Below are 13,282 nucleotides of genomic sequence, written 5' to 3'. Positions count from 1 at the left end.
GTGCTTTTTCCTGCTCCTTCAAAAAAAAAAAAAAGCTTAAAAAATACGTGGGTCAATACTAAGGCAACGCAGTTTCTTTATTGAAATGTTGACACACTGGAAGCACACAGCTCTTAATATATTTTATTATATTCTTGGCCCTTCAAGGATTATTACATTTTGAGAATGTATTCATTTGCTTGGTAATTTTTACAATCTAAGCTTCAATGTGGCCTGCAGTGTTAAGAAAAAATACAGGCCAGACTGACAAAAGACCCAACAACTAGTATTACTCAGTCGACTTTGTTATTGTACTATAACGTCCTTTGATTGCCTGCCAGAGTATGTGCTCTCAAATGTCCTTGAGTCCAAAAGGAAAAAAGAATAGAATAAGGTCATTCTGTTAGTTAACAGACTTCAAAAAAGTGTAGCACAGGCAGAGATTATGTTTAATGTTTTCTTCCCTGTTCATCCAAGCTGAACCTTCATAATTTTTAAAGACTTTCTGTAATAATTCTATCACACATGATATCATAATTGAATTTGGTCTGTTTAAATTAAGTATTTGAAATGTGTGTTTATCTCTGCGGCACTCTGTACCAAGTCGTGCGGAGGATGCTTTTTGTTCCTGAACTGTCCATCATGAAGCAGTGTGATATTAAATCTTATGTGTTATCATTTAATTTGTTGCATTTCTACAAAAGAGTTTGAGAATGCGTGGGTGTTTGCAGTGGCAGTTGGGTGGTAATTATTTTTCTTGAAATCCTTCCTTGTCCTTATTGAACTGTAATGTATTTATATCTATTTCACTGTCCGAAAAAAAGCTTTTAAAGTGCGTTCATGTGCTTATGTGCGCTTTACCTGTGGCCTTAGCTGTTTGCTAATGTCATTGGGGTCCAAGGCGAACAAAGCCTCCCGTGCTCCGACGTACAAGACCCTCTCGTGGTCAGACAGAGTCAGCATGCTGTAGTTGAACACTCCCGGCACGCTAAACCTGGCCATGCTGTCCAACACATCTGGATGAGGGGACACAGAGACATCGGTGCATTACATCACATGATAACGCATAGCTGCATTTCTTTTGGCTGATCTGTTGACAGATGAATAACACCTGAGGGGAACATTTCACGCTCTCCTTCGTGAAATTTGTTGACGTCTCAGCTCATTCGCACCTCCAAGCCTCACCCACTCCAACGCCTATAGATTAGCGTCATCCACCACGATTCATCTCTCCCACATCCTTTTGCTAAGATTTCGTGTTGTGCCAGCACACAGCCATTAAATGCTACCCAACAGAGTGCTGCCTGTGCCATGAGAGGTTTTTTGGTGTCACTAAACAAAAAATTGATACAAACTTTTCGGTTTATATTCATTAAAATGCTCTGAGAATGAGCTGCACGTCGACTCGTCTGGACTCTGTTTTTGTGGCATCATAAAAAAAGTTTTTCCCCTCCAAGATTTAGTTTAACTGACAAAGATTTTAATTAAAACAACACAGCTGAAGTTAGGAAGGAGGTCAGACACGTCAGGTCTTGAAGAGTTTGCTGAGACTACCCACAATATCTAGCTCGAAGATCTCCTGTAAATTATTCCTGCATGATGAAGCACTGCACAGAAAGCTTCCCAAGCTCTGTATTTACTTTGAGAACCTGGAGCAGAAGCCGTGTCTTCGGGGAAAGGCTGATAAGTTCCAGATCTACATGTCAGCAGCGAGATAAGGCCGGCGTCTATTTAGAAAAGCTGTGCAAATAAACAAGAGGCAATGATGCTCTCTCAGACCAGACCTTGTTTTGATGAAGAGTGCATGGGTGTGTACCATTACACCCAAACATTATGAATCTAATAGCACAGTTTTCTAAAGTCTAGAGCTTTTAAAGAGGGAGCATGTCAATGAATGCAGATGATTGATCTAGGGCTGATATAAAGACTGAAAGAGTGCACAATCTGCAGAATCGCAACTAACCTTCAACGGCTTCAATCAGCCGCCGCTTTAATGCGAGTTTTAAAAGTGCGTTTGCTATGAGCCAGAAGCCGAGATGTTTGTATTCATAAACTTGTTCAATAAAAATTCCATTAGGAGAGGTAGTTTTCAAATTGAGAAAATCGACTAATCTTGTTTTGGAAAACAACTTAAATTGTGTTTAGCCTCAATTTAACACAGCTTTTAGGCCAGAGATTGTTAAAGCACTTATAAACTCAGCATTGCAGTATTACAAAAAGAAGAAGAAGAAAAAAAATCCTCATTCTTTGAAAAGGAGCAGAGTAATCCAGGCTATACAGAGCAGCAGTATACAACAATACAAGGATTTAAAGTTGGACCTGTTGGTATTATTATTTCAAATGGAAAATGCAAATGAAAGCGCGATTGGAATCTTGCACTCCCACACGTAGATCACATTTTAATGCAAGGCTTTACGAGCCCATATAATGCTTTGTTTATACAGCTTTTTTCATGTGTAAAAGGTCTGCAAACTCCTCAAAGCAGTCTTCTTTTTATATACTTGCCAGAGCCATACGTCTAACTTTACACAGCACAACAAAAGTTTTGCTGTCAGCTGCTAGAGAGAACATTCACTCCTAGAACTTGAGGAGGTGAAGACGCAGTGGCTTATTTATTTTTGATGGCAGAACCTTACATTATTATAACATTGCTTGAACAGAGCTATATCTCGACATCATGATGCTGAGGGACAATTAGAAACTTTTCACATCAACTTTTGTGCTACAGTGCACTCCATGCTGAGCTGGCAGTGTTGGTAGTGTACGCCAACCATCCACATGTGTGAAAAGGCGACTTGGAGAGCGCAATCTAACAGACTAAAGAAATATTGCTGTAAAGAAAGAGATTCGGATATGCATCTAACTTTTGCACAGCTCATCTCTCCAGAAAGCCTAATGAAATTTCTGACAAACGGTGCTCTGCTTTTACCGTTACCTTGGAAATAGGTCAAATAAATGGTCTGACACAAGAGGTTTGGTAAACAGTACTGTTACTAAGTTGCTTTTGCAGGACTCTGCTCTTGTTCTGAACTCAGTTCTGGTCTAAACACAAAGGGCTTTTGTGAATTGAATGCTGCACCTATAATCAAAGAAATAGAGTACAACCTGTCAGTCAGCGGAAACTGTACGAACGCATAATATGGGAATTCTAGCTATAGTCCTTGTAGCACACTCTGTGAAGTGGCTCCATAGTGTAGTGGTTTACGCATTTGCCTGGTTTGATCTGGGGAGGAGACGTAAAAGCTTTTGGGGTTGTGTCAAACATGTGGAGGCACCTGCTGTGGTGCCCCTTGTAAATAAAAGAGCAGCTGAAAGTAGCACTACATGGTTATATAATCAATCATAATCAGCTGTCTAATGCAGCAGTCCCCAACCGCCGGGCCACAGACCGGTACCGGTCCGTGAGTCGTTTGGTACCGGGCCGCGAGAGTTGAGGCTCGGGTTTTTTTATCGTTGGCTCGGTTTCCCTGGGTCTTTTACAGTGTTGTAGTTGTGTCTTATTTTGAAAGAAATATTTACGCGTTACCATAGCGACCAGACAGCATTAAGGGGCAGAAAGGGGGACGTTACGCTCAATGTTTTTGGCGCATTTCACAAGGACGCTGCTAATAAAGTTACACACAGTGAATTTGTGTTTACTATTATATTTACAAAATACCACAGTTTTTGTCTTGGTCGTATCATTTTATTTTGTTGTATTTACCTTTACACCATAAAGGCCCGTCCGTGAAAATATTGTCTAACATTAAACTGGTCCGTCGTGCAAAAAAGGTTGGAGACCGCTGGTCTAATGTGCTATATGTTCTTCATACTTAGTTCATGGACTGTATGTGAAAAAAGTGACTGAGCCACGTCATTGTGGACTACTGTCTTGAAGCCTCGCATTGAACATTTTGCTCGTGGTTCTTTCAAAATAAAAGACGTAGGTGAGTGCTTGGACTTGTCATTAACCCTCTCAGGTCTACGTCATCACCGTGATCCTAACCGTTAAGTGCGTCCAAGTCATCAGAGGTTTACCACCTTTTATTCTGCATTAAATCTGTATTGAAGACACAAAACTAGCGACTGAAAACATAACTAATCAGGAAATAACGTCTCAAGTCAGACTCTTTTTCTTCTACTCTTCTATACAAGTCACCCCCTGCTGGCCATTAGAATCCCTTCTACAACACAAGGCTGGTTTTCTTTCTCAGCTGTTCCTGCAACTACTGCTGTAATTTGATTAAAATCTCTTGTCAACTCAAGCTATCATCCTTTGACATGAAATAGCTGAACTGATGTGATTTATTCCAGGATTGTTTAATTTGCTGTGGATTACTCGCAATTTGGGGTTGTTTGTCTTTTTTTGCTGCTCACAGGCTGACACAAACAATCACAGAAAGATTATGACAAAAATCACAAAATGTTCTCTCCGAGCTCCCATCTGCGGAGAAATAGCTACAGCCGACTTTTTTTCCATAAACATTTTAAAAAGGCACAGCTACTGTTTTGCTGTTTGCTCTCAGACGCACACACACACATGCCTACATACACGCACCCACATATACACACACACATGCGTGCGCACACCATTCAAATCCCCCGACAAGCATACAGACAAACTAGTGGTGCAGAGCAGAAGGGAAAGCTGAGACAGAGACGAGAGGAAAGAGAAAAAGGATGGTGTTTAGTTTTCATTATCCACACTCGTGTTGCTTGTAGTGTCACCTTGTTCTCCTGCTCCTCCCCTCTCTCGCTTTATCCAGGCTGATAGAATGTGTGCAAAATGCGAGGCGACGACAGCCAGCGCCGCACGTAATGTGATCTCATATACTGAATAAGGATATTTCTTTTTTTTGTTTTCTATGCCACCAGTATTTTCACATTTTCCCCTTTTTTTTTTCTCGCTTCAACTGAAAATAGCAGCTGAAATCCAGGGAGGGAGCATCAGGAACCGGTGTGTGATTTATGGTGTAACTAACTGCTCATGTGATGCTGTGGCCTACTTGGGACTAAATAGACTTATATACAAGGAGAAGGCTGTTCTGGTTGAAGGAGCACGCCATGTGTGAGCGGGTTTGTGTGTGCGAGACGAGAAAGCGAGGTTAAAAAAGAAAAAAAAGGAGACATTTTGTAAGCTTGAGAGTGTAAACTATTTAACCCTCACAATGCCCTTGTTTTTAAGGTTCAATGCCTTTTTTCTATTCTCTATGACCACTTGATACCAAAAACACAGTAATGCTGGCACTACAGTTAAGCAGAACAAGGACAAGGGAACATCCCTAACAACCGTTTAACCCCGCCCCCGGCCCAAGATTGCTTTGTTATCTAAGACAATTTCCAAAAAATGCATTGTTACAGCCAACTGGTGACACATTGTCCTGCTTTGCACAGACTTTGATCTCTTCTCCTTCATCTCAAACATATTGAGGCAGAGTTCCACATCTCGGTTGGCTCTGCTTTACGAAACTCGTGTGAGTTTCACAAGAAACGTGTTGCTCTAAAAGGAGATGTGCTGACCTGTGAATGCATCCCTGCTGAAACCCAGTGATGATTGAAGACAGGAGAGCAGCTGAATTAATGGTTTAACAGCTGCTGTGACAGTAATAAGGAGTACATACACACAACTGCACACTTTGCTTAACATGTCATTGTTGTTGTTGGGATATAGTCATCCTGCAGCTACATCCTAGACAGGAAAGTTGTGAAATCTGGCACAGTGATTGAAAATAGTCTCATTACACCTCAACTATTCTAGATTTATTAACTATCTAACTAGCATTTATGTAAGGAACAATATGTCTGGGGTTTTTCTTTTGGTTCAAGCTAATTCAATGAACCCCAGCTCATCAGTTTCTACCATTACCATCACCAGATTATATGAACTAGAAAGTGACGGCCTGGTAACTACTGGTAACTACTCCCTGACTGCTTACAATTAGCTGCTGGTAGTTGCTGTAAAATCAATTGCTAAGGCCCCATTCACACGTGACCTAGAGGGCAGTCAGTGATCTCCGGGTAACCGCCTATCACTAGGTGAACTTGGCTGCCAAAGGAGCTGCACCAAGAACTTCCTTGTGATTGCTTTGGTTGCATTGATTGATGCGGTTTGCATGGAAGACTTAGATTGCATGTCCCTGCTTACTGAACAGCAAATCCATTGCTTGAAAACCCATTTTGGTAATGCACAAAAAAGTATGATTTGATCATTGAGGGGCTCCGGGGCAAAAATGCACTCTAATAACTGGTGCACACACCTGCAACAGATTTCTAAAAGACAAAATAGATTATTGTCCATTGATCATAGTTAAAGTACTTTGAGTGTGAGCTTCAGACCCTTGAATTAAGTTATTTATGTCTTTCTTTGCTGTAGAGGCAAAACAGCAATGCAAAAAATAGCAAATATACCAGGTTTTTAAACCTCCAAGGTCTAACAAACCAATTTTAAAGCAGCATTTGGACCATCTTAGGCCACTGAAAGCCTTTCATTTGGACAAGTTCAGCTTAAAGAAATCCCAAGTCGTAACATGTTTTGAAGGGTACAGAGAGATGGAAGGGAGGAGTGAAGATATAACCAAAGGAAGGAAGGGGGATAAGTAGTGAAGTCAGCTTATTATCTGAAGAGCAGTGGCGTATAAACATTGGGGGGTATGTGCGGATGAACGGGCTAGATGAGAGTGAGAAAAGAGAGAGGGAGAGAGCGGAGGAGGCTTCCTCGGGGGAGAGCTGAACACATCTGCTGTGTTCCACACGGCTGGGCAAAAAAACTCCAGAGCTGACATGTGTACTGAGGTACACACACACACACACACACATTTGTGTGGAGGTACTTGGCTACACAAATCAGTGCGCGCGTACACATGCACCCACAGTGAATAAACACAGTAAAAGACATTGCACTTGCACACACACACATGCGTTCAAAGTCCCAAACAGCTCTCCAGGGTACCTGCTCAGTGACTTCAACATCCCTCCACCAACAGATGGAAAGTTTTGCTCCGAGTGGCCTGTTTGAAGTGATCAGCGGCTCTGTCATTAAGAGGCGATGTGGGCACGTGCGCTTTCTACCTTACACTGCACTGTGGCACCCTGAGGCTACCTGTGGGGTAGCTGGAGGTCGCAACCTCGTAAGAGAGAGGGTTTGTTGACAACAAACACAAGACTTGTCCACAGGTGGTATGGTTCAGCTGTGTGTGTGTCAATGGGACAGGAAAAAAACTCCATCTACACGATCAGAAAAATCCTGAAGGAAGTATTTTGTTCACACGGCATGCAGAAAGGCGTCTTTCTTCTCTGAAAAGAACTCACTGTTTTTTAGACTGAATGTTATTTAAAGCCTGACACTTAGACTATTTTCAGATTTTTCCATCATTTTCAGGACCTGGTGATTGTGTGTGTCTGAGGGCGGTTTGGGTTAAATTACAAGGCCTTTGATGCCTGGATAAAACAATCACAGGGAGCAGAAGAGAAGTGAAAATAAAGGAGTGCAAATAAGAAATGAGGAGCAAACATGAGGGGAGGTGTAATGAGTTTAACAGGCAGGGGAGCAATACAAACAAAAAGAACAAACAGAAAGCCAGAATGAAAGGGAGAATACAAACTCGAGAGCCTGAACAGTGCTGCTAGAAACTGAACTTCGAAAGATCTTGAACCTTGGAATCAATTCAGTTGATGAAAAATCATCTGAAAACAAAATCTGCAAAACAGTGATTTGATGACTTTAGATGTCAAACAAAGGTTTTGCAGTTTTTAGACTAGTGCCTGATCGAACGAGGAAATTTAAGACCGATATTTGGTGATTTAAAACCCGATATATCAGCCGATATTTTTCGTCTTTCAGACACAGAAAACATAAACAGAGTTCTCAAACACCTTTATGTGCAGTTATTTTTGAGACATTACTAATATCATATAACAATGCAGTTAAAAGTTATGTCATGGATCACTTGACCTTGCTGGGATCAGCTGGTTTTCCAAACAAACCACAAATACAACAACCAGCAAGTTGCAGAGTGCCCTCTAGTGGACAAATTCTAGTGTATTTCTCTCTTGATGATTGATTCATTGGTTTCGTGGTGGACCACTAGAGGGCTCCACTCATACCCAGTGTACACGAAGTGCGTTGCTGAGTTTTGTGGCGCGACATAGTCAGTTGTTGTTAGGTCAAGAACAAAGTTGACGTGAGAAGTGAGAGCTCTGGTGTCGTCTGCGTTTACCTCCACAGTTTATTGATTTATCGTTAAATATCCTGACACTAATATATTAACAAATATTAGTCAATCTATATTGATTTGCTTACTTTTGGACCTGAGCCAAGTTTACAAAGAAAAGACATTAAACTGATCTCGTTGCAGCTCTCTTTTACATGTGACCAATCGGCGCATTACACGTACCTACAACTCAAAAAACCGAATGTTTGTGCGTTTAAATAAGCCTACCCGGATCAGTACAACGCCACAACGTTGAGCTGTGTTGCACAGATGTGTCAGCGTGTCCTTGAATGCACCGAAACAGAGGCATTTCACACAACCCACATAAAACGACTGGAGTGTCTTGCAAAACTATCAAGTGGATGGCACAGTGCAGCGTACGAGAGGAACACCTTGTCAAGGATGAAACGCTTTCATTTGTTTACTTTCACGTCATAAACGTTTAGCAGATCAAAAGCCATCTCTTAAACATAGTATGTTATTGTTTCTTTGGATACAAAAACAAGGACAAAAATGTCTTCTTTGATCACGTAACACCGATGAACTTAAACCAAATGCTGAAAGAAATCAAGATGTGACTGCATTTCACTCTGGGGGAAATGATCACTAGTACACTGTATGCAAATGTGAGTTGTGTGTGTACTTTTAGACCCATCATATGTGTGTATGAATGTGCACGACTCACTAGGACATGTCACGGTCAGGTCAAAGCTTCACCACCCTCCCTAATCTAAATCAAGCCAAGCCAGTCCAAACAGAGCTCCACTGAAGAGGCGGGACGCGGGGAGCGCCTGTTGCTTCATGGCCGGGTGAAAAGCTCTCAGTCCGGGACTCGCCGCTGCGGTCAGCTTCCACCAGCCTTCCAGCCTTCCTCTCACTGTCTGCTATAAATACACCCAGCCTCTTCTTATAGCTTCCAACCGCCTAGCCGCTTGCACACTAAACTGTGATTAAAGGCCTATTTTAGGGGACGCTTTGAAGCAGCGACAAAAACGGCGAATGAGAGGCAGAGACAAGACAGACAGAGGAGGGAGAGACGCCGCTCAGCGCCCCCACACAATCATCCAGATAGACCCTAGCGTGTGCGCAGACCTCCATAAGAGCAGGCGCCCTTTTTGAAAGAATAAAAACAACACTGCTCTGACAAAGACACACACACATGCACGCACGCACACAGCAAAGCTTCGTCTGCTCAACAGAAGTTCACAAGGAAGGCAGGTGTACGACAGAATGAGAGCATGAAGAAAGACACAGACATTAAAGGCAAAGATATGCATACCCTTACGAGCTGAATCTACCTATTGTTATTTAGGGCTCATTAACACTGAGCGAGTTTTATTGGAATTCATGTCAGGACCGACTCGATGCTGAACAAAGCAAAAATAATACCAAATAAAGCGACAGGTTTTAAGGTGATACATTTCTTGTTTCCACGTGTAAATCCTTGTTTGTAGCATCTGTTTTCTGTAAAAGCTTTATTGTTGCCGCCTTTGATAAACAGTCACGCCAATAGAGCGCTCAATTCAGCAGAATTGGAAGAGAGCGTGATGGAGTGGGAGGGGAGGAAGTGGTAAAAGTGGATTAACACAAGAAGAAGAAGTGAGCCCATTGGGGGTGGGGGTTGGTTTTCAGGGGGGATGACGAGGCAAGATGAAAGGAAGAGGTGGGGGCGGCGGCGGCGGTGGTGAACAGCCTGGCTTGGTGGGGTGTCGCCGCTGCAACCCACAACAAGCAGAACAAATCAAGAACCGGTTGAAGTCAAGAGTACAGTTTTTCCATGCCGACGTCATGGTTCAGCATGTATGAGCATTACAGCGACGGGCACCGGCTGTGGTGAGCTGGGCCGCTTTGTGCACAATGCTGTGTTGATGACACACACAGAGAGATACAAGGGAGCCTGTGGAGTGGAATGGAGTTCGGGATTTTAAAGGCCACAACCTGCAGTGATTTCACAACAAAAGACACGAAGACTATGGAGAACTACAGTGAAAATGTGTCCACATGCCGCACGCAGTTAAATCTGGTTTAGACAGACACCAGTGGTCTGAGTGTATGCGTTTGTCCACTTGTGTCTATTCATTTTCAATTCAGCGGCAAATTCTATTCAGGAATTTGCTGCTCAGAGTCTTGCTGACTGTAGTATTAACATTCAACCACCTCAGTGACAGCACATTCCAGTTCTGACATTTCTGATGAGTATCATTATGTAGTACTTAGTTCAAGCATTTTTCTACTCATCTAATCACAGTGCAGCTGTGTTGAAGTGGACCTTCTATGCTCCATATTTTTATTAATGGACTGTGCAAGAACAGCCTCGCTTCATTTTACAGTTCAAAATATTCCTTATGTGTCTTACGTTGGGTTTCAGTGAACCCTCCCATCAGTTCATCCACAGTCTGAGAGAAGCATTTTAGCTGCTCTCCCCTTCCCTACAACTTTCTTACTAAGTGATAATCGCAAACTAAAGATCTGAGGATAAGGACGGGGGAGCTAGAGGTGCCAGAGATGACCATATTAGTGATATCTGTTCTCAGTGACATCATATAGATGCAAAAATAGAAAAAAATACTAGTCGTTGTCCTCCCTCAGCCTCCTACTTGATGTTTCTTCTTGAGTCATTACATCTACAAGATTTTCAGAAAACTTGACCTCTGACCTGGACCTTGGCTGAGGGGTCAAAACTGTCTGTACTGAGTGTTTGATGCAGTTTGAACCTTGAAGTTTTGGCTCAAACGCATTATCTGTACATACACTGACCTCATTGTGTGAAACACAATAGGAATATGTGCCACTTTAACCCAGGTGGCCATGGCCATGAAAGAAGAAAGCAATCAAATCGACTGCTTAAACGACCCGTGAGGTGTTGTGCGTCATTCTTCATAATCTAAAACCGTTGCATGCAGTTTGCGTCCCTCACTGCTGCAAAAAAAAAAAAAGGTCCTTTGGATAAGAGTACCCTCAGACTGGCATTTTCATTTTAATGCACATGCCCACTTGCCCCCACATCAGCCCTCACGAAGTCAGAACGACAACAGAGAGCAGCGCAGGTCTCGACATTTGGTCCCGGCTGTTAATCTTCGCCGACCAATCAGCACAGGGTCAGCGGATGACTGGCACTCAAAGCAGATAAAAAGCTATGATGAATCTCCTCCTTCCATTCCCTCCCACTTTTGTCCCCCCACCATCTATCCTCCCAGTCACGCACAGCCTCTCTCTGCCTCCTCCTCTCCCTCGCTCTCAACCACTCATTACTGTAATTGGAGGGTTTGAGGAGATAAGGCAGAGAAACAGAAAGAAGGAGGGTAAAAAAGAAAGAAGAAGGCTGAGAGAGAGAAGAGAGAGGTTTCTGGAGGTCAGAGGCCCAGCCCTTTTCCAATCTGCTTCTACAGAGTGTCTGTGTGTTTTTTTCTCAATCTTTCTTTTTTTAAATCAAGAGGCGTACATTTGCTTTGGCCTTTCTTTAAAGATGCAGGGCTCATTTTCAGCATCAAAGCTCGCTAGGTTTTCAAGCATAATATCAAATTTGTAAGGGCTTAGATTCTACAACTTCTTTCTTTCTTTCCCTCTTTCTTTCTTCCCTTCTTTCTTTCCTTACTACTTTCCTTCCTTCTTTCTTTCCTTCTTTTTTTCCGTACAGCTGTGTTTTGTCAGATTTCTGGCTTACCGGCCTCTGTCATTGGGCTGGGGCTGAGAAGTTTATGTGTGGTTGTGTATGAGCGTATGTGAAAGCTAAAGCCATGGAGTAAAATATGGTGTTCAGCAGAGAAAGTCAGTAAGGACTGGGACAGACGGTGGTGTTGCTAAAGCATTTTCTGTGGTCAGTGGAAATTGGTCAGGTTAAGTGTGTGAAAGTAGTAGCTTAAAGCAACATAATGGATACTACAATCCAATCCAATCCAAAAAAGCGGGTGCACAAAGAAGGACAAGGTCAGATTTGAGGCGCACAGACAACAGATATCTGAAATCTGTTCCACTTGTAAGATTAAGTAGCGAGGCGGGCAGAACGTTGCCAAGAAATCCCACGAAAAGCGCTCGAATGGTGACATGATCCTAACAGATGTGTAGACCTGGGTTAATGTCAACTTGACAAAATCTAAAAACAGTTGCTTGTTTTGAATTAAGAGTACAGCACATTAATTTCAATACACTTCCACTACCTTATAGACGCTACAGGGAGGTTAATTTAAAATAAACCCTATATTTGGTTTCTGGCTTTTCTGCCATTTGCACCACCACTGCACATCATTTCGCTCTTTACCGTTATTTGTACAAATGCCACCTACAGTGAGACACCTGTGCAAAAGTTGTTGCACTTGGAAAGACTTGCTGTGTTCCCCAAACCCTTTTTTTCGTCACCACATTTAAGCCCAGAGTGAGCACAGAGTTACAGGGAACTCTAGCAGAGAGGAAAAAGCTGCTACTTTTCATTATTCATATAGGCTAGTGCAGGGCACCAGTGCAGCTAAATTAAGCTGCACTGTTCACAGACTCCAGTGCTATTGTTGAACTGTATTCCCTGTATTCCATTAAGCTCTTTATTAAAACTGACAATATATCATGAGCTAAAAATGTGTTTGTTCCTTCCAGCTGTTTGTAGGAGTCTTTCATTTAAATTTGTTAAACACCTGCAGCATCTGGCAACAGCAGGGTCAATTTTAATAGCACCAAATCACAAGAGCACACACCCTGAGACACACTTATATTTTAAAATAAAAGACTATTATATTAGACCCCCCACACCCCCAACAATTAGATGACCCCCTCCATCCCAAAAATGCACAATCTAACCCTATTTTATTTTACCCCTAGTTTTGCTACAAACTACTACTAGAGAATTAGTTTGACCCATTGTTAACGAATTAGGTCCAACCGGGAACCAGCGGGCTTCTGAGTGCCTAATGGGTACGTCAAAAAGTAGAAAAAGCAGACAGCATCTCAGTATTCATGGGTAAGAAAACCTTTTGCGAAAAAGGATGAATGAGCAACTTGTACAATATGAACATAAATGTGAAATATTATCCGTAGAAAAGGAAAAAAGAAATCAAGACACATGCACTACATCAGGATGCAGAATGAGAAAATATGAGCGAAAAATGTAAAGTATGTAAATTTAC

At 42.2% G+C, this 13,282-nt stretch overlaps 1 protein-coding gene across 2 annotated transcripts in view; it reads right to left on the bottom strand.

The window, feature by feature from the left end:
* The window catches only part of sema4c (sema domain, immunoglobulin domain (Ig), transmembrane domain (TM) and short cytoplasmic domain, (semaphorin) 4C), a 113,011-nt gene that overhangs the window by 34,339 nt on the left and 65,390 nt on the right, over window positions 1-13,282 (bottom strand). For both annotated transcript variants that reach the window (XM_006797471.2, XM_006797472.2), the window contains one exon: window positions 841-995. In XM_006797471.2, the coding sequence (XP_006797534.1) occupies window positions 841-995 (155 nt within the window). The remainder of the gene's footprint in view (window positions 1-840; window positions 996-13,282) is intronic.

Source organism: Neolamprologus brichardi, chromosome 12 (genome assembly GCF_056152115.1).
Source record: "Neolamprologus brichardi isolate AB-2024 chromosome 12, ASM5615211v1, whole genome shotgun sequence".
Classification (NCBI taxonomy): domain Eukaryota; kingdom Metazoa; phylum Chordata; class Actinopteri; order Cichliformes; family Cichlidae; genus Neolamprologus; species Neolamprologus brichardi.
Note: the sequence above shows the minus strand (reverse complement) of the source record. Positions and strands in the feature narration are given on the sequence as shown.